The following is a 27,109-nucleotide window of genomic DNA, read 5'->3' on the forward strand; positions in this document are numbered from 1 at the left end:
AATTGAGCATTATAACAGTGTTTTCGGTTGGGTGGTTTTTAATATAATTTAGTGATTAAAAGTTGAATGCTACATAAGTTCTTACTTTTACTATATATAGGCACGTATTTTAGTTACACATTGATTAGTCGGGCTCGCCCTCATTTTTAATCTCATGCTAAGGCCTAATAATTTATGCCCACACTTGTAGTTCAGTTATTGAAATGTGGACACTACAGTTTTTTATAACTGGAGACAGTGTTCTATCTGAGGCGGAAAGGCTTTCCAGGACTTTTTCGAGTTTTTGAGCTTTAAAAAAAAAACACCACTGAATTTAATTACAGGAGTAGTGTCTAACGTTGCTGTTAAACGTTAAAGACGATGGCGCGTGATTGACGCAGGTAATCCGAGATCTCCCCTCTCAATCCTTCTCCAGCTTTATTGCAGTACAGAAACCTTGTAATGTATCGCGAGATGCTTGATGTTGGGGAAGCAGTAATGGAAAATGTGGTCACACAGTTAAAAAAACTGGGATTATTTTTCCATTCTGGTTGATGGCTCCGTAGACAAATTTGGAATTGATAACAGGTTCATCACTGCTTGGTTCATTTCAGAAGATAACGAGATGAAATCTGTGTTTTTAGGTGAAAGCAAATCGAGTCTGCGAGGGGCAGAAGGTATTTTCTTGTTTATTAGGATCGTAGGAATGGTTTATAAGAAAAGTCCAGAAAGTTCAGATTTACCATCCATAGAAACATGCACCAAGCTGGTGACCTTGCTCCTCCTTCTCAAGCCACCGTGGCAACACATTCTCACCAGGGAACTAAGGGTACCCGCAAAAACTGCAGTGGACTGGTATTCTTTTTTTCTTTATGTGTTGATGGATCATATCCAGAACACCACGACCAATTTCGGCGGACCATTGTAGTCATCGAAATTGATGAAACCAAGTTCATCAAAAGAAAATAATATAACCGTGACCGTGTGTTAGTAGGACAGTGGGTGTTCGGGGGTAAAGAAAGGGGATATGGTAAATACTTTATGGTGCCGGTAGAACGCAGGAATTCCGAGACCCTCCTAGAATTTATCGAGGACTGGATTTTTCATGGAACCACAATTATCAGCGATTGCTGGAGAGCATATTACATATTAGCATATTACATACTAGCAATAAATCAATGATTTGTGACTTGTCAAAATGGAGTCTGATCCATTTAATGAATTTAATAGTGCACATGACTTATAATATATTTTAACAAGTGTTCAAACACAAAATAAGGTCTAGGCCAGTTTACCTAATTAACTTAGTAGCCTATTACAATCAAGTTGCTCTTTGGCTTAACAATATCAAGCCAAAACTGTCATTGTGGAAGTATTATTGATACATTTTATTGGAATAATTATATATTTTATTGATATATTTTGTGTGCAGTTAGCCTAGGTTCACTCCAACGATGTATGATGCTAAAGTAAAGAAGGATATCGAAGTGCTTAAATATTGTCCAAAATATTGACTATCTTTATGCTAACGCTAGTGCACTTACAGTTAATGCAGAACCAGATGATATGTCAGAATTTAAAATCCGCTGTGAAAGTCTACATTCTCATCACGACAGCTTCGAACGTTACCAAACCGACATAGCTAAATTTTATGTCCAACTGAAATAAACTAGTGAGTTGCTAACCTTGATGAACCTTAATAAGGCCACAGAACACAAATATTCCTGCATATTGGGAGTGAAAGAAAAATTTTTTTTCCACCTCAGTAACCAATGCAAATTCAGCAACTGAAGCCACACCTCTTGGTTCTGCAACAGCTAAGCTCCTAAAAATAAATCTGCCTAGCTTTGATGGCACTTTAAAAATAAAGGGCACATTTTAAAGAGATTTATTTAGCCTATCATACATAGAAAAAATCCACTTTCTCTTAATAGTACCAAAGGAGAGCATAATACGTTGATGAATAGTTTGCCATTGCGTTCAACCCATAATGCTCTAGTTTGGGGGCGCTCGTACAGATTGGCCAATGGTTAAAGGGTCGTTTGTATCATACAGCTTGACCAAAGGTCCTAATGAGCAGTGACAAAAAAATGGGGGAGGAGCTTACAGCAGCGATGTCCCATGTGGGGGAGGAGCTTGTCCAGCAAAACTGCCGATAGCTTTTCGCCGCACACTTCAAGAAAATGAACACCATGCCTCTTTTTCCAAAATGTAAAAAGTTTGGGTTCCCCCATCGTCTTTGATTCTTCCGATAATATTCTTCGTATGTATCTATAATGTGCAAAAATTTGATACAACCTAACTGGATGGTGTCAATCTTGGTAATAACATAATTTCCGCGACGGCAAATGCGCCCGGAAGACGCTACGTATGACAGGCACCTGGTGTTGGCGGGACGGCATCAACGCGACGCATTTGCCGTCACGTATGACATCGGCGCTATCTCGACGGCATCTGCGTGACGGCAATACTGCCCTCATAACTTCAATTCTGATTTAAGAATGCCCTATGTCACAAGAAAATGGTAAAACCACCCTAAATACACGATGCGCTGGAATTGGGGCTTTCTTTCATCGATCAAAGAAAGGTTGTAGGGAATTAGGGCATTTTTTCAAGTAACAGAGGATAATAGTTTCGTGGAGTAAGGGCCTTCCTTCATCAAACTCGTCAGCGTGCTTATGAAAACCAATAAAGATAATGTGTTTTATATGCACTTCCAACCAAAGAGAGCTCCGTTTGTACATTTTGTGTTAAGTTGTTCTGCTGGGTGTGGTCCATTAGTACCGAATCCATTAGTACCGAAAGCAAAATAAGTCCAATAGTGCCGAATGCAATAGTGCCGAACTCGTTCGATGCTGTTGGACGATTTAAAACTTCTTTCGGCACTGTTGTACGCTATCAAAAACAATTCGGCACTAATGGATTTAAAACTGTTCGGGTTCCAATAGTACCGAACTGTATATCCTTTTCAAAATCGAGTGCAATAGCACCGAATCCAACAGTGCCGAATCAGGTTTTTGGTGTCAAATTGTCAAATATCACGTTCGACGTTGCTGGATTTTAAAATCCAACAGCACCGAAAGAGATGTTTGGGTTTCAGAGCCGAAAGAATGCGGCAACAGTCCATTAGTGTCGAACAATAGAACATTCCCCCCCTTTTCAAATGGGAGGAGTGAGGAGGGGTGATCAAAACAACATGGCGTCGGTGCTCAAAAAGTCTCCGCCCACAGTAGAGTTCCCCACCCTAGCACCTCATAGGAGTGACAGAGTGACATACAGTTACAGTTGCAACGCGGCTGCGTTAGATGGCGGTCGCAGCATGCTTGTGCGGCGGCCATGGCATTGGTTGCGGTATGAGGGCCACCAACTAAGGAATTTCTATTAACCCCGCCACTAGTGTTTATTTATTTATTTATTGAACACCAACGGCAAACACCATTTTACATTAAGTAAAGCTGCAGATAGCCAAAAATTATGAAAAATTAGCTGTCAAAGTGTTGATTGGTAGTAAGTGATGATGGTAGCCTACACATCGTTTATTCATCTTATGAACATTATTACAAACTCGGCCTAGATTTGATTTTGTCAATAAGCTGTCCAATATCGACTCAATCGCAATAGGATTCGTCATTTTACATGCAAAAAACTTGAAACTGATTCTCAGATAAAACAAAAGAAACAAAAGGAACTATTACGACGGCAACGGGAAGTGAAATAGAGGAAAGCAAGTCAGTACACAGTGTTGTGCTGAGTTTCTTTTGATGAGTTGGCAGCATTAAACAGCGCCGCTGCAGCACACCACAGAGTATAAAACCTCCCAAATGCACCTAGAGGCGTGCGGCTTCTGCGGCTCGTAGGTGCGCCGTCGTGCATACAGGCAGCCGCAGCGGCGTGTGGTAGCCGCCGCAGACTATAAGCACCCATTCAACTCAATGCACTTAAGGGCCGTCGAACGCAGTGGCGTGCCGCAGAGTATAAAAGCGGCCTAGTCTCAAACTGCATCCATTCACTCAGTAGTAAAATGCCACTGGGCACCAATAGTCACAGAATCTTAGTGTATACACTACACTTATGTGTTGTTGCAATAACAATAGCCCAAGGGAAATATGAAAAGAAAATGATTTAATATTGCATTGTCATCCATTTGTGAGCTGTTTTAAGTTAATGTCTAGCTTATCGAGAAGTTAGTTTAAAATCGATTGCAAAATTTGTACCGAACAGACAAAAAAGTAAACTTTGTAACATTTGTGAGCTATGTTTCAAGTTTCAAGTCTCTAGCTCATCGGGAAGTTCGTTTAAAAATTTATTAGAAAATAACATTTTGAAAATAGCTTTATTAAAATGTTCGTCTATGCTTCAATCTCCGTTTGTCTGTATCAGCGAATAATCGTTAATCATTGTTAGTCACTTATGAACCCATAGTTTTGTTTAAGCTTACAGTATTTTTGTCTATACTATATAATACGAGCAACCTTTGAGCACATTGATTTAAAAAATGGCTCCTAAGACTGTTAGAAAATGTCCTAAATTTATAGAAATGTCTTAGTTTAAGGGGAAGCAATATTCATGCTAGCCACTGTTCTAAGAAAAATGGATTTTCGTTAAAATTGTAATTGAAATTTTATTATTTTTTACCTCTTATGGAAATCTAGCCCGCTGTTATATATTTAAAACTCTCTCATTTAATTTTAATATTTATTATATGACTGGATTAATTTCTCAATGTTTAATTTTCATTATAAAGAAATAAACATGATTTATAATACAATACTTTAACAATAATTTAGCGACGATGAAGGAAATGACTGAAATACAAGGCCTTATATTACAAGGACCTTAAACAAATTTATGACAGTAATGACACAACAAACAAGTCAACAAACAGAACAGCCTAGATCAAGACAAAGTACCAAGGAACTACTACAAAGCAATGCATTAAAGTTTGATGCTTATGATGAAGATAAGGAAACATTGAAAGCTACACTCAGCGTCTAGAAATATTTTTTTTAATAAAAGGATTGACAGACAATGATTCAGAGACTGAACATCTAAAGGTTTGTTTTTAATCAATTGCTTAGGTGCTAAGCATTCCAATCTGATCTGCAGTCTAACATCTCCAGACAAACCAGACTCAAAAACATACCAAGAGTTACGGTTATTACTAAATGAGCACCTAAGCCCAAAGAGGAATATACTTACAGAACAGCATAAATTCCTATCACGTTTACAAGATAGGAATGAATCAATAACAAATTATGTTACAGTTCTCGAACAATTGGCTTGTTCAGCAGATTTCAAATCTGGTAGTAAATACGGAAAATGCACAAAATCAGTTATAAACCTCATGCTCAGTGCTCAATTCGTCAGAGGCTTATATGACTCAAATATCAGAGAAGACTCTTACAACTGGGTGAAATATCGTTTGAAAAAGCCTTATAAATCGCCTTGGCTATAGAGGCTTTAAAACTTGACAACCATAATTTATATACAGCCAGTAATAATCAGAATGACATTTACAAAATCAGTAAAACAACAAAGAACAAAATCGGGCCTAGAAACAAACAATTCTCAACCAATGGTAAAGTCTTATATGACTCAAGCAAAAAGAAAGACAACAAAAACAAAAGGCTACAAAAACTAGGACTTTCAGATGTCTGTTTACATTGTGGAAGGAATAACCACGAAACAGTCGATTAGACTGGTCGAAGTAGATGAACTAAATTGCAGATATTGTCATAAGGATGGACACATTGAAAAAGTGTGTATAACAAAACGAATTCAGGAAATACAGTCTTCAGACAAAAATATAAAAAGAGTTGATGAAATTGATTCTTAATATGAATATGACATTCAACTGATTATAAATGTATTGAATAATGTTGAAGGAGATGACAGAATCTCTAAACGGATCTCTAAATGGTAAACAACAACGTTTTGAGTGTGATTCCGGAAGTCGTGTTAGCGTAATGAACAATGATGACTTCAAGAAACTAGACTTACGTGTTCCAGTGTGCAAAACAAGTGCTCTTTTTCGATCTTATACTGGACAAATATTCAAACCAATTGATAAACATAAGATATGGAGGGAAATCTTGCAGAGAAGATCTATACATTGTAAATTTACCTAATAATCCTATTCTTGCAAGGGATTGGATACGAAAATTAAAAATTAGCTTAAACAACATTAATCTTGTTAGTATGAAGAAACCAGAGGTTGATACAAACACTGTTATCAAATCCATCAAGCAAAGATTCTCAAGCGTTATTGAGGCGTCTCAAGCGTCGGCCGGCGGCTGAGTTCGGTGGAGAATTTAACTTCTAACTTTACACCTGCCTGAGGGCTAACCTAAAGGTTCTACAAAAAAAATGTAAATGTAAAAAATGAAATTAGGTTCATTTTGAACAAATTTCTCGCTGACGAAAATCCCCTGACCAAAAAATTAAAAACTTATCAGCAGACCAACTTTTTTATGTCCCAAATTTTACACAACCTTGTTTTGCTACATATTTATATATTTTTCAAAAGGGTTAAAATTTCAATTTACATAATTCGAAAACAATATTACTAAGGTGATATATTTTTATTTAATACCTCAAAAATTCAGAATTTTATCTCCACTTTAAGTGGTCGTTTTGACGGTGTTAATGAATCACGGCGAATTAAAAATATTGTGGTCGCCGCGGGCAGTGGAGCTGTCAATTGCACCTCTGCTTAACACAGAAGGTGGCTTCAGCACATGTGTCCCCTACTGTTTAAAGGATTGCCACTCTAGTATAGCACGTATGCCTAGCCTAGATCCAGAGAACTCCGCTAGGGGCAGCAGTGTCCGGGACGATTCTACTGGGCGTCACCCCTGGGCAGTGGTGGAGGTGGCAACGATGGCCGCGTATGCATTCTTGAAACTTCATTGGGTGTAGATCAGCCAAAGAAAAACCAGTCGGATTGAGTTGTGGGAGAAGATTGGTGGGGGTTCTATTGTTCGGCTGTCAAGGATTTTGTTGGCAAAATCGTGCAACAGCACCGAAAGAAGATTCAAACGTCCAATAGAGCCGAAACAATTTAAAGCGTTGGGATTCGGCACTGTTGGATTTATTTTGATTTCGGAGCTAATGGAATGATTCTAAATTCGGTACTCTTACTCATTTTTAGTTTTCGTTCGGTGGTATTGGATTTTAAAATACATCTTTCGGCTCTGTTACACAAACATCTCTTTCGGCGCTATTGGAATTTAAAATGCAACAGCGTCGAACGTGAACTTTGGCAAATTTTGACTAAAAACATCATTCGGCACTATTGGATTCGGTGCTATGGCACCTTCTCGTTTTGCTGCAACATTGATTTTATTCACCAACACTCTTAATTAGCTGTTAAGGTAATTTTTTACATATTAATCATTCTTAGTCTATTGAGGGGCTGCTTGCATTTTGTTATAATTGTATCCTGTAAGCAACTTGTAATGGTTAAATGACTAAAATATTCTTATTGAGACGCCATAACCTCAAAATGGCATAACTGTCTAGAAGACAGGTATGATACTATTAGTAGCATAATATGACAAATTTATTGTAGAATTTATAATTTACTCGCATTTACAAAATTAGCCAATTAGACTTCCAGAATAAGTTTAGGATATGTTTAAATGTTTTATTCTATTTCTCACAAACGCTACATAATGCAAATGTTGATATAAATAAATTATAAACTTTAAACTGTTAAAAGATTTATCATTATTCTGGTGGAGACCCTTCCAGCAATACACCGTCTATATACCAAAATAGAATTTTTTGCTCTTAACAGCAATATAATCATTGACTATTTCTTTGAATAATAGTAAAGCTGTTTGTAAACGTATGGGATTTCACACTTTTAATTTATATTAACTAGTACAGCTTTTGACTCATTTAGCTGGATGATGGAGGTGTGAGCACTTACCTGAAAAGTCTTATTAATAATTATTCGATCGTACATATTTTTTGCCTAAAAATATATTTAGAATGCGCTGATAATATATTACATACGCTTGTACAGCAATTCATTTGTTGATAATGGTGAATTCAAACAAACGGCTCTTATTAATAATTAAAGTCTGAAAATGTTCTATTGGTTTTAGGGTGGCAGGATACTGGGGATAGACAATTGAAGAATATTGATGGAATATGTCGCGATGCCCCTTTTCAAGGGCATCTTTAATTTTATCGGTGTTGCCGGAAGAAAAACAAGACAGCCAGGAAGTTCGTCCGTCATATTTGGACGTGTTTTCATCACACTCAAGAGACACAATGCCTTATTTTCAGGCTGAATCTGCTGACAAAGAAGATGAGCCACCCGCCTATGCAACCCTTGAAGCAATTTCCCCAAGACAAGCTAGTGATGAGAATGTGTCAATACTGCAGATCGAAGGGCCATATTTCATTGAAGAAAGTAACAGATTTGAAGAGAATTCCAGTTTTAACTTAGATTATGAAAGAGAAGAAATAAGAGAAGAAGGAGGAAGGGAAGAAGGAAGAGAAGGGGAAGAAGAAAGAGAAGAAGGAAGAAGAGAAGCAGGAGGAGGGGAAGAAGGAAGAGGAAAAAGAGGAGAAGAAGAAGGAAGAGAAGAGAGAAGAGAGGAAGAAGGAAGAGAAGAGAGAAGAGAGGAAGGAGGAAGAGAAGGAGCGGAAGTAAGAGAGGAAGGACGAGAATTAGAAGTAGATGAAGGTGTTACAAAGAAGGGTACAACAAAAATTAGGCGAAAGAAAAGTACATCAGCGGAAGAAAAAACTCAAAAGAATTAAAAAGTTAAAAGATAGCCACCCACCACGAGCTCCTTGTGCTGAAAAGTGCCGGTACAAATGCAGCACAGTTTTTACAGAAGATTTGCGCACTCAAATGAATTTCGAATTTTGGGAAAACAACTTTACAGGAAGAAGAGACTTCATTACGGTATGTGCCGTTAAGTTGCCTGTTCAACGACGGCGGGGTGACGCAGAAACTAGGAGCAACTCCTTCAAGTACTTCTTTAACGATACAGAAGGAAATCGAATAACAGTATGTAAGTGGGTTTTTCTTACTACTCTTGGTTTCTCAAAGGAAAATAATTCCGTCATTTATGATACGTTAACATCTATTGACAAACATCCAAACCCAAGAAAATTCGATAGAACAGTAATAATCAATCACATAGAGAGATACAATCCAACCATTGCTCACTACCGGCGAGAGCATGCACCAAATAGGCGCTATCTCCCAAACGATATAACTATTCAAAGAATGTACAGTGATTTTTCAAATTCCCACACAGGATTCGATTGTTCCTATGATTTATACAGGAAAGTGGCAAATGAATTAAATATATCGTTTACAAAGCTGGGACATGAAGAATGTGGCATGTGCTTTAAATTTAAAGAGCACGATAGTAGTCATAATGCTGAAAATCTATCGAAAGATTGTGAAACTTGCATTTGTTGGGAGAGCCACATAAACAAAGCTAACGGATCCAGAGATTTGTATAAAAAACATGCAAACATGAAATCGGAAAATTCCTTGTACTTTTGTGCTGATTTGCAGAAAGTTATAATGTTACCAAGAATGGATTATTTTAAAGAATTAGTGTTCACTAGAAGAATGGTGGCTTTCAATGAAAGTTTTGTTCCCCTTGGAATTCAGCCTAAACAAAAACCATTAGCAGTATTGTGGACTGAATCAATTAGTGGAAGAAAAAAAGAGGATATTCTTAACAGCATCCTGCTTCGACCTTGGAAGTTTTCGTGAAGAAAAAAATGTGACTCAAGTGGTATTTGCATTACATCCAAATAAAAAGGCAGAAACATACAAGAAGATGTTGGTAGCAATAGTACATGCATTTTTCTGCCATTTCAGAGATTATAAACATATTTGCCTTTGGTTGGACAACTGCTCGGGACAAAACAAAAACTGGTCTTTTTTACATACCTTGTCTACCTAATTAACCACTGTGAGGAGGTTTCGGTAGACAAGGTAGACATATTCTACTTTGAACCGGGCCATACATTTATGGCCGCAGATTCGTTCCACCATCAGGTGGAATTGTCAATGAAACGTAGTGGGAAAATATACGACTTTCATGATTTTGAAGACTGTGTAAAAAAAATGCAACACGGGAAAGGTCAATACGAAAGTAATTGGTTCTGACGACCTTTTTAAATGGAAAGACTGGAGTTCGAAAACAAAACTAAAGGTTCGTGATGAGAATATGCCCTACTTAAGAGACATCGTTAAGTTAACTGCTGAGAGAGGAAAACAAGTGCTTTTATATTCAACAACGTATATGGAAGAACCAGCAAAAACTTTGAACTTTTTGCAAGCTAAATGTATCAAGAAATTTCCAGTTCCGGAAAAAATGGACAAAGTGCGGGGGTTTAACAAAACTAAAAAGAAAGAGGTAGTTGAGAAGCTCTGTCCGCTCAATCCAATCCAATCACAGGAGTTAGGGCCTATAAGTGGTTTTCTTTCCCGCAGCTATTAGTAAACCAAAAGACCCTAAATCCGTTTCGAAAAAAATAGGTACATCAGCCATAAAAATTGTAGTAATATATTTTTATATAATATAAACAGTTCTTAGACATAGAAAAATAAGTAAAAAAAAACCTAGATGCTAGAACATAAAAAAGTACTTCTTTCGTACTGAAAAGTTTGGGACTTGGGAGATAGACTCTTCATTAACGGGGCAGAATAGTGCTCGTATGACATGGCCCTAAGAAGAGGGAAAACAAGACTGGGTCTATAGTTTGTCAGTGCGTGAAAGATAAAAAGGGTGTAAGGGAAAATTAGTTTGTGCTAATGAAGAAATAGTGAACGAAAACGAACACTCGGATGTGCCCAACGAAGCCGCTACTGATGTGCGTGTCGCTGTTTTAAAATCCCGAAAACGTGCAAGTGAAGACGAAAATGTTCTGATTTCACAGGTATGTGGTGATAACTGTATTTTTTTTTTATTTTACGTTGAGGTGTACAAAAAAAAAAACTAAATGATCTTAAATATCATTGTTGATATTTATGCAAATGCAAAAATGCTATGCAAAAATTAAACTACAGGCTAAAGAGTATAATAAGTTTGGATATTTAATTAATATACACACATTTATTTGAGATGGAACATTTAAAAGTAGTTGTACACAGTTTATTCAGATGTATACCATCCACGTCGACCTTGGAAGTTTTCGTGAAGAAAAAAATGTGACTCAAGTGGTATTTGCATTACATCCAAATAAAAAGGCAGAAACATACAAGAAGATGTTGGTAGCAATAGTTGCTGCAATACCTGATTGGAAACCAAAGTTCATAAACATTGATATTGAAGCGTCAATGATAAGCAAACTGCAGCAAATCCTCCCACACACCACCATACTGGGGTGTTTTTTTTTTTTACTACTCTCAGTGTCTGTGGAGAATGGTACAAACAATTAGCCTGGTAACATTATATCGTGATCATCATTAGGCAATGTGCCGATCTTGCCTTTGTTAAACCCGAAGATTTAGGCAAGGGTTGGTTATTAATACACGCGAGAGCTCCAGAAATTCCCAATCTGACGGAATTTTTGGATAATTTTTTGGACCAGTGGGTCGAAAATCTCAACCTACCACCCGAAATATGGACCTGTTACGGAAGGGAACATCGCACCTCTAATGCCGTCGAAGTTTGGCACCACAAGTTGAATAGTACTTTGGAAGACCACATCCTAGGGTTAAAGATCTGATTGCTGCCTGAAATCAGAGGCTGAGAGTTCGAACTTGCAGATTTCACGGAATTTATTAAATATGGAGGGCAAGAAAAGAAGATAATGTTATATTAATCAGGACGAGCTAATCCGAAGAGTGATGGTGGCCTACGAGGAGCGCGGCGGGTTCAACAGATTGCTACAAAATATTGCATGTGGTTAAGATATGTGCATAAGTTGGACTAAGGAATGAGCTTGGGACAAAACTAATGTTGCACCTATTCATTAACTCTATTTTATATTCAATTTCTTAGACACAGCAGTCTAAAAATATTTTCATTGAGCGTGTAACGCAACGATTAAGTAAGTAACGCAAAGGTTTCTGTTGGAAATCGAGTTATTTTTATATAGTACAGATTCAAGATTGATCAACATCAAATATAGTTATTTGTTAGTCTTTGTTTTTATGAACAGATGTTTTATGTTTTAATTGATATAAACAATAGAGAAGAGTTATTGTAAGAATTCAAAGTGATCAAGAACATAACAATTCTTTTACAGAGAAATGTTTTAAATATTTGTTATGTACATCAGCATTAATGCAGTTCTTTATTATAATAATATTGTAAAAGTTCTTTATTTATCACGAGTTCTAACAGTTTCAGAGACTCACCATGAATTGGGCTTATGCTAAGAATTTTTCTATGTAATGGGAGGCTAGTAATATTTTGGTGTCATAACTTTCATTGAGCTTACCCCAAACAACGGCCATAATATAAACATAACAATATAAAATTCAAGCGCACAGCTGATTTCTAGCGTTGAACGTCGTTGGCTCCATAGAGGTATATTTTTTAAGTTAAGCCCTCAATGTTATTTAAATGGGTTTCATTACCTCACCGAGTGAGTTTTTTTCATCTCTACATCACTCGAGAAGTAAAGAAGATGTATACATCACGCTTGGGATAGGGAAGTTTAACATGGCGGGTTAGGTAAATAATGTTAATTATTAAATTTTTACATGAAATCGGACTGACTAAACCATATGTTAATGGTATAAGTATGGGATTCTGTTCAGCAACGTCATTTGTTTATGTTTATGATTCATTGGTAGAAACTATAATAATGCCTTGGCTATGGTAAACCTTTAGCCAAATAGATGTAGATAAAAGGAGGGAAAGAGAAACATTGTCTCATCTCCCTAAGAGCCTTGAGGAAACAAACAAATATATTACATCAAGTGGAAATAAAGACCAACCAAAAACAGCCATTTATCCAAGAAAATTATCACGAAAACAAATTGTCACATTCGGCTGCAAAACGAATGTTGATGCGTTGAAATCATCAACTTTCACCTTAGTTGATGGGACTTTTGATTATGGTTGCGAGGTTTTAAGCGACTTTTTAAAATTTTTGTTGTAAAAAACTACTATTTCATACCAGCGTTATTTTGTCTCTGGCCGGACCAAATAGAATCGACGTAAGTATCGTTTCTTCAAGTAACTCAAAGTAATAATAGGCGACGATGTTTAAATGGGGTACTGGTTTTTAATTCGTCATAGCTATCCATAATGCATTGATATGGGTCTGATGAATGAATGACATGATATTTGAATGCTGGGTTAATCAAACCCAAAGATGGTATGTGTTTTAAAGTGTATAATGTATATTTAAAGACGTAATTACGTCACTTGCAACGTTAGCTATTTATTTAGTTTAAGCTTTTTTTACTTACATAGATACAAATCTAAAGTGCTGAATACTTTGGCCCCACTAATGGTTAAGCAATAACCATATGCTGTAGATCAGGTATTGGTGAGCATCAGCAATTGTTCTATAGATGACCTGACGTAAATCCACACAGTCTGCAGTCCATCCCTTAGTATAAAACTGTTGTCGTCTTCTTCATTCTGGGTTTTGTGTCCAAAAGCAATAGCTCATGAAACATTTCTATGTAAGGTACACGAAAACATGAGACTTAAAATAAGAAAGCTGAAGGACGCTTAACGCTATAGATAAAAAAATCATGCACAGGAGTTCAAAAGGAGAACTGTGCTTGAATCGGAAGTGTGATAAATATCGGGGACCACGAAGTTAAAAATTGAAAAAAATTCATTTTTTTTATTTGCTTATGAAAGAAGAACTTCTAACATTTTGATTTATAATATAAAATATTTTGATCGTCCAAACTCATATAAATAGGTATTTTACAAAAGTTGTCCAGCAAAAGAAAATATCAATCAGAGTGAGTATACTTTGTTATAGTAGTTACATTATTTCCAAACTTCAGTAATTTTGATTTGGGTGGTTGGCAACCCTGGTTAATGCATTAGTTTGTGTTGATATTTACAGTTCATTTTGAGTTGATTTTCTTTTGTTTTATGATTTTATCATGGGAAGAAGAAGGCTTAGAAAACCGAATACTGTTTTCAAAAAGCGTCGTAATTTGGGTGTTCCGAAAGCTAGGTTCAAAAGCTAGGCTCTGAATGTCAAATTACAAAATTAGAAAGCTTAGGGCACATACAAAAGAGAATGGACACTAGACTGAGGAATATAAAAAAATAAAATAAACATATGAAATTTGCGGACGGTAAAGGTTTTCTTAGGTGGTAGAAGTAATAGGCTATCAAAAGCAAACATGGATAAACTTCAAAACTATTATGGAACAGAAATTAGGAGAAATGCCCACAGCGAGATAGTATGGTAAAAGATGACTGGCCCTTATACTACCACAAGCTTCCATCGATGATGATCCACACCATGGGCTATGTCCTAAAGGCGAAAAGAGTTGGTGCAAATACCAAAAGGCCATACCAAAGAAAATCACCAACTCCCACAAGAACAGCATTCCAGTACCAATAATGGAGTTTATAAGACTAGTTTTTAACTGTTTGGCAGATAAAGAACTATTGAAAAAATGTGTTTATGGAAAAACACAAAACCCAAATGAGGTTTCTTAAAGTGGGTAAGAGAACGAGTTCCTATTTTAGGTAAAGGTAATATAATATAAATGTGCATGAAAACTGTCAAAATTTACTTTTCTCGAGGACATATTGCCTTTTAGAACCACACGTCGAACATTGTTCATCAATGTGAACAGACAATCAAAATTACGTAAAACCTAGCAGAGAATGAAATATTCGTACACAAAATTTTTCAGAAAATTACGAGTGAAAGTTCCGCGGAGAAATTCAGTCAGCACACTTTAGTGGCTCAAATCCGCAGGTCACAATACACATTTGTGTAGTCTATTTTCATAATGCCATAAAGTCAGGTCTATTGTCATTCGGCACTGTGAGTGAGTGCAAGAACAAATATTCAAAATATTGAGTGACGGGCCAAGTACACAAAAAAATTATGTTCCAAATTGAAGAAAGAATTGGGTTCTAAATTAGCTAAGGACCAGATCACTGGCATTACTGTGAAATCTCCCACGAGAAAGGTGCTCCTTATGTAGTATACTCAAAAGAACAGAGGATAATCTGGTTTCAAGAATGGTTGACGTTCCAAACTATGACACTGTAGTCACCGTGTTACAAGAATTTTTTAAAAGTGTATGTGTTAAGATGAAGTAGCCAACATGGCCAAACATTGGCCATGTTAAAAAAGAAACTTGAAGCATTCAAAGGCACTATGAAGATTTATGAAGGAAAAACTCTAATCACCTTGAAGTAGAAGGTGCTCATGCAGAATTTGCCAAGAAGGCAAATGCAAACATTACTTGTTGGGAATTATTCAACTTGTACATTGTAAATGTCGAGTTATTTTGAAGCGAAACATTGAGTTTTGGTGCCATTTTCACGGAGCGCTTCTATCCTGCAGTAAGATGGCGGACCAGGCTTCCGCTGCTTGAATGTTCTATCGTTGGCATAGACGCTAATGAAGAAAAGCCCTTAAGGAAACCCTTGACATGTTTCAGAGTTTTGCCAAACGTCACCGTTTCCTTAACCTTTAAGAGCCTAGTGAGCTCCATGAAGAGGACAAGGAGCCAAAGTACGCCCAGAATCCCTCAAACCTACGTGAAGAAATATTGAGGGGACGATTCCATGACACTGACGGCACTTTAAAAGAAGTGGGCCAAGATGAGGACGTAGCAATTTGCTTTGTTATCGACACACTAAAAGATGTCTTCGTCAACGCCAATGAAATACATTTAGATGGAACGTTTAAAGTTGTACCATCTATCCCGAAGAGTAGGCAGCTCCTGACAGTAATAGCAGTAGAGAATGATCAAGTGAATTGATTATCACAAACAATAATATGAATGTTACAGGAAATCATAATTATTTGTTGATGTCATACAAAACATGATTGGTAAACAACTACAATATCACAACATAATAGAATATTTCAGAGCACTACAGCAACCTTGGAATGCAATACATGAATTTTTTTAATGGATCTATAGTAGAGAACATATATTATTATTTCCTATCGATTCTATGTCGTATATTTTGTTGGATAGTTTGAAATAGTAAATTTTGCCATGCATGGAGGAAAATTAATTTGTATTTAAACATTCAAATTGCTGGCTATTACTTATTTAACTCAAATAGTTTTGTTACTAAGTCTTAGGCAAGCGAAATAAGATAAATCGTTTATGATACCCAGACAGCACAAGGATATTTAAAAAATGTTTTTAAAATATATGTTCATCTTAAAAATATTTTATGTATTGTAATATTATTTTTAAAATATTTGTTATACATTTTTCAAAAATATTTTAAAAGTAACACCTTTAAAATAGTTTTAAAATAATTTTTAAATAGTCTTCAACATATATTTGGTAAATATTTTTTTATTTTTTGGGTAAATATATTTAAAAAAAATATTTTAAATATATTAAGACAAAATAATTTAGTTTTTATGCAAAAGATATTTTTTTAATATTTTATTGTAATATTATTTTTAAAATATTTGTTTTTAATTTTTCAAAAATATTTTAAAGTAACACCTTTAAAATATTTTTAAAATGATTTTTAAATGGTCTTCAAAATATATTTATATATTTTTTATTTTTCGGTTGAATATATTAAAAAAATATTTTTAATATATTAAGACAAAATAATTTAGTTTGTTATGCAAAATATATTTTTTTAAATATTTTATTTAACTAAAACAATACCAATTAAAAATATTTATAGAATTTTAATTGTAAATATATTGTTTTAAACACTTTTTAACCCCTTTTTAAAGAATATTATAGAAATATTCTGTAAATAGCCTGTTTCAGTTTTAAAAATATATTTTGGAAATTTGTTTCAACCTAGCTGGGTAAAATATATTTCCCACACATTTTGAAAACATATTTTGTGTTTCTTAAAAAATTGTTTTAGGGCCATTACTAAAAGACTTTTTAAAATAAATCAAGTAGCCTTTACTAAAAATTGCATTTATATTAAAGTTGTCTTAAAATCGCTGCGAAAATAATTTCGTTTCTTTTCCCAGTTTATTAAAAAAGGGTTTTTACTATCTCATAAAAGGTAACTTTTAACATACCGGATGTCCGATAATAGTCAACCTCCTTCTAAGTTTTCATAAATGAGTCAAAATACTTAATACTTAGATACTTTTAATCGAAATGGTGACCACTACTTATTTGAATTACTCACACAGATATATTGCATGCAGGGCCGGCTAGAGGGTGGAGCAGGGGGGCCATCGCCCCGCGCGGGCCCCTGGGTTTTGAAGGGGGCCCGGTCCGGTCAAGTGTCAAATCTTTTCTGTACATGTAATCTGCTAAAGTAAAAAAAATAGCATATTGTTTTCCAATCCACTTAGTAATTTTTTACTGGAATAAAGTTGCAACTGATGTGAGCACGAGAATTAATCAAACTATCATGCATAGTTATATTTGTAACAAAACGGCACTGAGGAGTTAGGCGGCTGGACACTAAATCAGAAAAATAGGGGCCCTGCCCGGGATCGCTCAGTCCATAGACGCCCGTGACGGTTCTCGCCGACCCTGAAAGCATGCCCAAGTATAAACCTATGTAATAGGATTTTCATGGAATAAAGAACTTATTATTCAAATCGATTCAAATCTGCAGTGATGATTTCAAAAGATTATTTCTGTTTTTTTTTTAGTATGAAGAGTTTATTTCCATGGGCTTGCCTACCTGACAACTAATGGTGCGTGTTTTTGTCTAAATTGCACTGCCGCGCGCTGACTCCAGAAATATAATCTCTGGTTTTAACTACTCTACAAACTTTCTAGAAGATTTCTCATCATATAATGGGTCATAGCTGAAGATAATTTTATTATTAGTTCCGCCTGGTGCAGTAGAAATCGTGTTTTGTTTACAATTTGTTTCTCGTTATCATTTATCACTTAATATTTAATTATCGAAAGGTTAAAAACGATTTAATCATAATCAATAACTCGTCCTTTAGTCATATAACCAAATAGTAAAGCACAAATCATGAAATCGACCATAAAATAAAAAAAAACTTCATCGACACTAGCGATCAGTGTCATTAACATGAACTATACACGAAAAAGTAAGGGCTGCAAACTACTACAGTGCTAGTATACCCTAATATGAAGGCTAGACCGTATCTGTTCCTGTTGGCACAAACAATCGAGCAAAAATATCGATCAGTATATCGATTGTTCGATATATCGTTCGGTTAGTTAGGTAAGGTTAACCATACCTAACTAACCAAACGATATATCTAATGAAACAATCGAACGTCCGCTATTTTCATTCGGTTGTTTGTGCTAACGTACAACGGAACGGAAGTCTACCCTCGGTCCGTCCCGACTCCCGTCTCCCGTCCGTCCTCCATGTTACTGTAGCTCGCTCATCGCAATCCTTTTTTGTTTCCTTACTTTAATCCTGTTACTCTCTTCTGTGTTGTGTAAGTTAAGTGATCGTGCGATTCGTCCTCTCCGCAGGTGGCTGTTTTATTGTCGAGGTGAGTACGCATTACTTTAATCATTAAAGTAAAATTTAGGGAACTGAATTTTAACTGTTGTATGACCCAGAGAAGGGTAATTATTTGGACGTAGTGACTACTCTCAAAAGTAAATTTTTTTTTTCATAATGACCTAAATTTCACGCTGAATCCGAAAATGACGTTTTTATTTTTCGGAAAATACCGGAAATTCCCTAAAAAAGGGAAAAACGGGAAAAATCTTTTTTACTCAAAATACGTCATGTGGGTACTCAAAATACGCGGAATATTGTGTGGATTAAGAATATGCAAGAATTTTTTTGATCCGATGAAAAACACCGGAGATAGGGCGGAAAAACTGAATAATCGTTTAGGTTAGGCTTGGTTAGGTTAGGTTTAGTTAGGTTAGGTTTGGTTAGGTTAGGTTAGGTTTGGTTAGGTTAGGTTAGGTTAGGTAAGATTAGGTTTCGTTAGGTTAGGTTAGTTTAGGTTAAGTTTGGTTAGGTTAGTTTATCAATATCATGAGTGTTGTAAGTAAACTAACCAAACCTAACCTAACTAGGGTTGGGTTTGGTTAGGTTTGGTTAGGTTAGGATTGGTTAGGTTAGGTTAGGTTAGTTTACTTACAATACTCATGAAAAACACCAGAGATAGGGCGAAAAAACTGAATAATCGGTTAGGTTAGGCTTGGTTAGGTTAGGTTTGGTTAGGTTAGGTTAGGTTAGGTTAGGTTTGGTAAGTTAGGTTAGGTTAGTTTAGTTTAGGTTAGGTTAGTTTAGGTTGAGTTTGGTTAGGTTAGTTTATCAATATCATGAGTATTGTAAGTAAACTAACCTAACCCTAACCTAACCAATCCTAACCTAACCAAACCTAACCTAACCAAACCTAACCAAACCTAACTTACCTTAGTTAGGTTTGGTTAGGTTAGGTTAGTTTAGATTAAGTTTGGTTAGGTTAGCTTATCAATAACATGAGTATTGTAAGTAAACTAACCTAACCAAACCTAACCAAACCTAACCTAACCAAACCTAACTTACCTTAGTTAGGTTTGGTTAGGTTAGGTTAGTTTAGGTTAAGTTTGGTTAGGTTAGCTTATCAATAACATGAGTATTGTAAGTAAACTAACCTAACCTAACCTAACCAAACCTAACCTAATCTAACCCAACCAAACCCTAGTTAGGTTAGGTTTGGTTAGTTTACTTACAACACTCATGATATTGATAAACTAACCTAACCAAACTTAACTAACCTAACCTAACCAAACCTAACCTAACCAAACCTAACCTAACCTAACCAAACCTAACCTAACTAAACCTAACCTAACCAAGCCTAACCTAAACGATTATTCAGTTTTTCCGCCCTATCTCCGGTGTTTTTCATCGGATCAAAAAAATTCTTGCATATTCTTAATCCACACAATATTCCGCGTATTTTGAGTACCGACATGACGTATTTTGAGTAAAAAAGATTTTTCCCGTTTTTCCCTTTTTTAGGGAATTTCCGGTATTTTCCGAAAAATAAAAACGTCATTTTCGGATTCAGCGGGAAATTTAGGTCATTATGAAAAAAAAAATTTACTTTTGAGAGTAGTCACTACGTCCAAATAATTACCCAGAGAAGTATTGCATTGTGTAGGCATCAGTAGATTTTAGATGCAATCGTTTGTCGACAATAAGTTAGCCTAGGTCTAGTTTGACATTCTATACGAAGAACACGTGTTCTAATTTTTACCTCTTACTCAGTTAAACCTATATGTTGCAGAATTTTGATTCGTTGTTAACCTCATTTATAAGTGAAATGGTGATAAAAGCTTACACATGCACAAATTAGGCTTAACCGATTTATTTGGTGGTATTTGATTAGGCTCTAGGCCTACATTCAGCAAGTTAAACTTCTAACCTCCGAGCATTCCAATGCAAGCCACCCTATTCGTTCTCAGTTTACTTATTTTGGCACAGCTATAATCTTGATTTTCTTTATTGATAGGCCAACATCGAGCATCAGTTATACATTGATAGGCCTATATCGATAAAACTTATATTTAACTTAAGTAAACTTAAGTTTAGGCCTAACTTATGTTAATCATAATTACTTTTTCAAATTGGTAAAAAATTGTTTTTCTTGTGCACATAGACGTGTTGTTTCATATTGCCTTTAAAATTGCACTATAGACTTAACCTACAAAATAGGATGTACAGACATTTCTACTTAATTAAATTAGTTCAATCAACGAGTTTCCTTTTTAAAAAATGTGTGGATTTTCGATACGATATTGCCGCAATATTTAAAGGGGGAATCTAGCCCAAAGTATTTTGCAAATAGTAGGCCTAGACTTCAGTTTTAAGTAATTTAAAAATTTTCAAGCATTACCTATCTTAGTGTTTTGGACTAGAAATTATAGTTTCAATAACTCGTCCTCACGATTTTCCTATATTAATAAATGTTAATAATACATAATTTAGAAAAATAATAGTTAACCGTAGACACCTACCTAATAAGTGGGTCGTGAGGAAAAGTTCAATGGATGTGGTGGGTCGCCAGACCAAAAAGTTTGGAAACCGCTAGTGTAGGCTATTATGTAATAACCACAGTTTGTTTGCTATTTTATTTAGACTTGTGTTTTTGTCACTGCTGCCTAGCAACTGTTTAATTATTATTTTTGCTGATTCCTCAAACTGTTTCTTCACATACCTTAACCTTAAAGTTGTAGATGTGTTGACTAGCGTACATTATTATTATTGTGGTGAATAGTAGTAATTGTATAGTGTGGTGATTTATTTTTGGTGAAGTATTTTTGGCATATCCAACGACTAAACATCTCTATTATTATTAAATCTCTATTATTATTAATATAGATAGACTTCCTTTGTTTAAATCAAGTAACACTGAGCTTTGGCCTATACTGGGGTCAATCTTCAATCCGACGGGTTATGAACAATTCGTGTTTCCCATCGGAATATGGTGTGGAATTGGAAAACCTGCTAGCTGTGAAAACTTCCTTAGGCAATTAGTGGATGGGGTAAAGGTCCTCGAGGAAACAGGAATCAGCTTAAATGAAATTAATATAACTTTTAAAGTGGAAGCATTTGTATGTGATGCTCCGGCATTGGCATTTATCACTTGTACAAAAGGTCATGCTACAGCAGTTGTAAAAAATGTATGGTACATGGTGAAAGGTTTGAAAACCGTACAATATTTCCACATGGAAATGATTCTGATGAACCTCCTGATAAAAGGACTCATGAACAATTTTTGGGGAGATCAGATGTCCCTTATCAAACAGGTTTAACGCCTTTAACAGATATTAAAAGTTTAGATTTTATAGCATCTTTTCCTTGCGATTATATGCATTTGGTGTGTTTGGGAGTAGTTAAACATTTTTAGTGATTCTCACCTGTGGGAAAACTGGTACAAGATTATCTTCAAATGATGTTTTAAGAATATCAAAATTCAATTTTATTTATTGAATTTCAAACCATTTATTTCGAAAGAGTTTAACGAACAACCTCGCTCCCTTTCAGATCTTAGGAGATGGAAAGCTACTGAACTGAGAATGTTTTTGCTATATACTGGACCTGTTGCTTTAGTGAATGTGTTAGAACAGTGTCTATATGAGCACTTTTTATGTCTTCATGTATGGATAATCATTCTTTGTGATAGGACATTTCATTGCAAACTAAATTTACGGAAATATGCAGGTGATCTTCTAAAACACTATGTTAGAGTCTTCAGTATGTCTTATGGGCAGGAATATCTAACTTATAACTTTCATGGCTTGACTCATTTAGCTGAAAATAACATTAGCCTCGGTCCACTAGATAACCAAAGTGCTTTTAAATTTGAGAATTTTATGCAATTTTTGAAAAAAGCTCGTACGAAAACCAGAAAAGCCTCTACAGCAAATCGTTAAAAGATTAAATGAAGAATCTAACATATCTCAGCTATATTGGCATCATAACTCAAATAAAGTCATACATTTTCCAGTTTTGGAAATAAAACATAATGATGATCCCCTCATACAAAATTGTGAAAATCCTCAATATAAGAAATTGTTAATAGAAACATTCCTAGCTACTAATGAGAAGCCGAACAATTGTTTTTAAATTTGAGAATTTTATGCAATTTTTGAAAAAAACTTGTACGAAAACCAGAAAAGCCTCTACAGCAAATCGTTAAAAGATTAAATGAAGAATCTAACATATCTCAGCTATATTGGCATCATAACTCAAATAAAGTCATACATTTTCCAGTTTTGGAAATAAAACATAATGATGATCCCCTCATACAAAATTGTGAAAATCCTCAATATAAGAAATTGTTAATGGAAACATTCCTAGCTACTGATGAGAAGCCGAACAATTGTGTCTTAATTGATAACACTGAGGTTGTGTTAATTGATAATATCTGTCATTCCAAAAACAAAAGTGTCTGCATTGTTGGTAGAGAATTCAAGTGTAAATCAAATTTTTTTGACAGCCCTTGTGAAAGTTCAAGGCTTAATATATTGTTGCTAGAAAAACTGTCCCATACCCAAAAAACTTGGAATATTGAAAAAAATACTAAAAAATAGCTATTGTTGCCATACAAAGGGAAATATGTTTGTTTCCCCTTAGTTCACATATAATCTATATATTAATTTGAAACTGTGTTTCTTTGTCACAGCTATTTTGAGAGAACGGCTGGGCGTAGAAACTCGGTAGAGGTGTCCAAAGAAAGGTCTTGGTCTGTAGATGAGCCATCAAAAGAGAAACATGGTGAATTCCCTTGGGGCTCTGCCTCCGTGGCCTTTAAATTCCCATCCCATGTTATTCTTATGGAGGAAAACGGGGTTTTTGTCACAGCTAATTTGAGAGAACGGCTGGGCGTAGAAACTTGGTCGGGGTCTCTTAAGAAAGGTCTTGGTCTGTGGATGAGCCATCAAAAGAGGAAAGAGGTAAATTCCTTTGGGGATCTGCCCCAGAACCTCTAAAGTTGCCTCTTCAGATTTGTTTACATTACGACCAATATGCATAATTCTACACTAATTTTTAATGCAACAGCTGCTAATATTTAAATTGTGATTTATTGAATTTGTCAAAATGAAGTACAGTATTTGCAATGGATTTTTCTGATTTTAAAATTGATTTTCTTCTGCATCGTGTCATGTTTTGCAATATAATGTTCTATTACCAAATCAGTGGAAAATCCTAATATCACAGTAACTTTTAAAATTATTTCTTATGGAGTTAACTTATATCTATTGTTTGGGTTGGTTTCTGCCTTTTTTACCACTCCATGGAGATTGTACGTAGGTGATACTCTTTGGCATATTGCATCTGTAGACGAAACTTCGGTTAATGTAATTATTACAATGGAAAAGAGCGAGAAATCCTGGACAATTTGATATTGGCTAAAAATAAAACTGAATTAACACTGTGCTACATTTCTTGAGCAATCATTGAAATAACCGATTTGCAAACAATGGAAACATAGAAAAAGTCATAGAACAGAACCAAGTAGAAGAAATAGAAATAATGTTTTTTTAACACTAAAAACACTAAAAAAAAACAAGATCAGCTAATTGAAAAAAGATAAGATATTGATTATATCTAACTGTTGTGTGGATCGTGAGTATTTCCATAATCTTTGAGTCGCCTGTAATGCTTCGCAATTGCTCGAATTCGAGCAACAGGTACACTAGTCTATATATTAATTTGAAACTGTTTTTCTTTGTGACAGCTAATTTGAGAGAACGGCTGGGCGTAGAAACTCGGTAGGGGTCTCTAAAGAAAGGTCTTGGTCTGTAGATGAGCCATCAAAAGAGAAACGTGGTATATTCCCTTGGGGCTCTGCCCCAGTGGCCTTTAAATTCCCATCCCATGTTATTCTTATGGAGGAAAAACGGGTTTTTGTCACAGCTAATTTCAGAGAACGGCTGGGCGTAGAAACTTGGTAGGGGTCTCTAAAGAAAGGTCTTAGTCTGTAGACGAGCCATCAAAAGAGAAACAAGGTAAATTCCCTTGGGGCTCTGCCCCAGAGGCCTTTAAAGTCCCCTCTTCAGATTTGTTTACATCATGACCATATGTATACATTTACACTGCTTTTTAATGAAACAGCTGTTAAGTTAATATTTAAATTGTAATTTACTAAATTTGTCAAAATGAAGTATTTGCAATGGTTTTTGCTGATTTTAAAATTGATTTTCTTCTGAATCGTGCTATGTTTTGCAATATAATGTTCTTTTACCAAATCAGTGGAAAATCCTAATATTACAGTAACTCTTAAAATTATTTCTTATGGAGTTAACTTATATCTATTGTATGGGTTGGTTTCTGCCTTTTTTACCACTTCTTGGAGATAGCACGTAGACGATATTCTTTGGCGTATTGCGTCTGTAGTAGACGATACTTGGTTGGTGTCATTTTTAAAATTACAATGGAAAAAGCGAGAAATTATGGACAATTTGATATACTAAAAATAAAACTGAATTAACACTGTGCTACATTTCTTGAGCAATAATTGAAAGAGCCGATTTGCAAACAATGGAAACAGGAAAGTCATTGAACACAACCAAGTACAGTAGAAGAAATAGAAATAATGTTTTTTTTTCATTTATAATTGCTATTATAGACAACCTAATGCGGCTATGAGTGGGAAGCATTTGTAGAAAACACAAAAAAAAAACAAGGTCAGCTTTTGAAAAAAGATAAGATATTTACAAAAAATTTTAATTATATCTAACCGTTGTGTACATCTTGAGTATTTCCATAATCTTTGAGTTCGACTCTTATAAAGTCATCGGAAATTATTTTAAAATAACGCCTGTAATGCTTCGCAATTGCTCGAATTCGAGCAACAGGTACACTAGTTCTTATAAAAGTGGAAATGAAGAGAGTCGTCAAATATTAATTGGTCGTCAATAAGACAAGTTTACATAACATCATATATTGCATGAACAAACACAATCTTATTAGGCCTACTATTTTTGTTCCAATTATTTTATTATTAAATCATGTTGCTCTTGGACTTACTGCATGTGATAAAGGTATGTATGCAGAAATGTGTTACGCCAGCATAACATAATTAACAAGAATGATCATAAAAGATTATAATCTTATTTTTTCTTAAATAACTAGTTATTTTTCTAAACTTTCTTTTGTTTGCAAAATTACAATTTGCAGTACAGTAACATATTTTTTAAACTGGGTGAAAACGTAATTTAACGAGAGAACCTTTTAACGAGCCTTAGAACGAGAAGACCTAGGCGACGGCCCCGTCGCATTACCCTAAGACCAGCTTTGGAAAGTCATAATATTCTAACAAAAATGAATAAATTCACTGATATTATTGTTTAAACAAAGCAAAATATTAGTGGTGTTCATAAAAGAACAAAGTCTTAATGGGTAACTTCTAGTCAATAAGGGCCAACAATACAAAGAACTTTGGTTATATTGTACTTCCTTTTCAGATGAAAGTATATCTTGCTACAGTCTTATGAAGCTGTTTTGATTTTCAAATATTTTTTTTCTCAATAACAGCTATATAAGTGTTTTTAGTGTTGCTGATTAGATCCATGATATGTGATCATAGGGTTTAAGCACTTTTATGTTAACCTGAGTAATTGATTTCAATTTCAGACAATGGTTTGGGCTGTTGTGAAATTTCTTGAATAAAACACAGTCAGCTGTGTGCCACAGAAGTGGCTGACGGATGACCAGGCATCATGCATGTGGCCACCAAAAATACCTGGAATGTCGACATCTAAATTAATAGAAACTGAAGCACACCCAGACGACTCGTGGACTGTGTGTAGAGTAAAAACACTTTAGAGTAAAAACACTTTGTATCAATATTTGTGAGTATTAAGATCTGTATGTACAGTACAGTATTAATATTGTGTGTGGTAAAATATTGTTTAGTGGGATCATCACTGGGTTTGGCTTACAGGTATCAATAGGCCTACTTGGTTCAGACATGGAAGTTGCCCATAAAAAGTTCTAAAAATATGAATTAGTAAATCTTTAGAAACTAATTGCCTGCTGAAAAATCTTAAGAACCAAAATATTTTGTATAAATAATGAAATCTGTGTAATTCTCAACAATCGAGCTTATTTTTGTGTTCATAGCAACTACTTTGGCCATTTTTGAAATGGTTAAACATTATGATATTTTTTATACTTCTTCCAATCTTACCTGTTCATGACTAAGCTTTTTGTTTATTATTTAAAAGTGTTGCTCCTTTGTAAAATTAGTTTTTTTAATAACTTGTAAAGAAATTTTATGTTAGTGTCGTGTGAAAAAGCCCGGAAGAAGGAGAGGAAGGCTGAAGGATCCAGTGATGTGGAGAAAGGAAGTAGTTGCGATGATGAGAATAGAAAACGTAAGATTGTCCCCAAAAAATTTGGTTATGAAACTTATGAAGACACGATTGCAGTAAAAAAAAAAAACATGGCGGCAAACAACAAATATCCCACCTCCATTCCCAGATGTGGATTCAGAAATTCAAACTGGTCAAGCTGATGAGTCTTCTCAGCCTCTTCTGTCTCCTCAGCCTGACTTCAGCCAACTCAATGATGAG

General features: G+C 35.1%; 1 protein-coding gene across 1 annotated transcript; it reads left to right on the forward strand.

The window, feature by feature from the left end:
* The first annotated feature begins 8,136 nt into the window (after positions 1–8,136).
* LOC128984294 (cyclic nucleotide-gated cation channel beta-1-like) lies at positions 8,137–8,754 on the forward strand. The gene has a single exon (XM_054403600.1). It carries the CDS (start codon positions 8,137–8,139, stop codon positions 8,752–8,754), a length of 618 nt encoding a protein of 205 aa, XP_054259575.1.
* The last annotated feature ends 18,355 nt before the right edge of the window (positions 8,755–27,109 follow it).

This window comes from Macrosteles quadrilineatus, unplaced genomic scaffold (assembly GCF_028750875.1).
Source record: "Macrosteles quadrilineatus isolate MER2022 unplaced genomic scaffold, UCM_ALF_1.0 Scaffold_2__2_contigs__length_208266976, whole genome shotgun sequence".
In the NCBI taxonomy this organism is placed as follows: domain Eukaryota; kingdom Metazoa; phylum Arthropoda; class Insecta; order Hemiptera; family Cicadellidae; genus Macrosteles; species Macrosteles quadrilineatus.

Bases quoted from the DNA above. Each gene is read 5' to 3' on its own strand.
- LOC128984294 (XM_054403600.1), top strand. From the start codon at position 8,137: ATGTCGCGATGCCCCTTTTCAAGGGCATCTTTAATTTTATCGGTGTTG.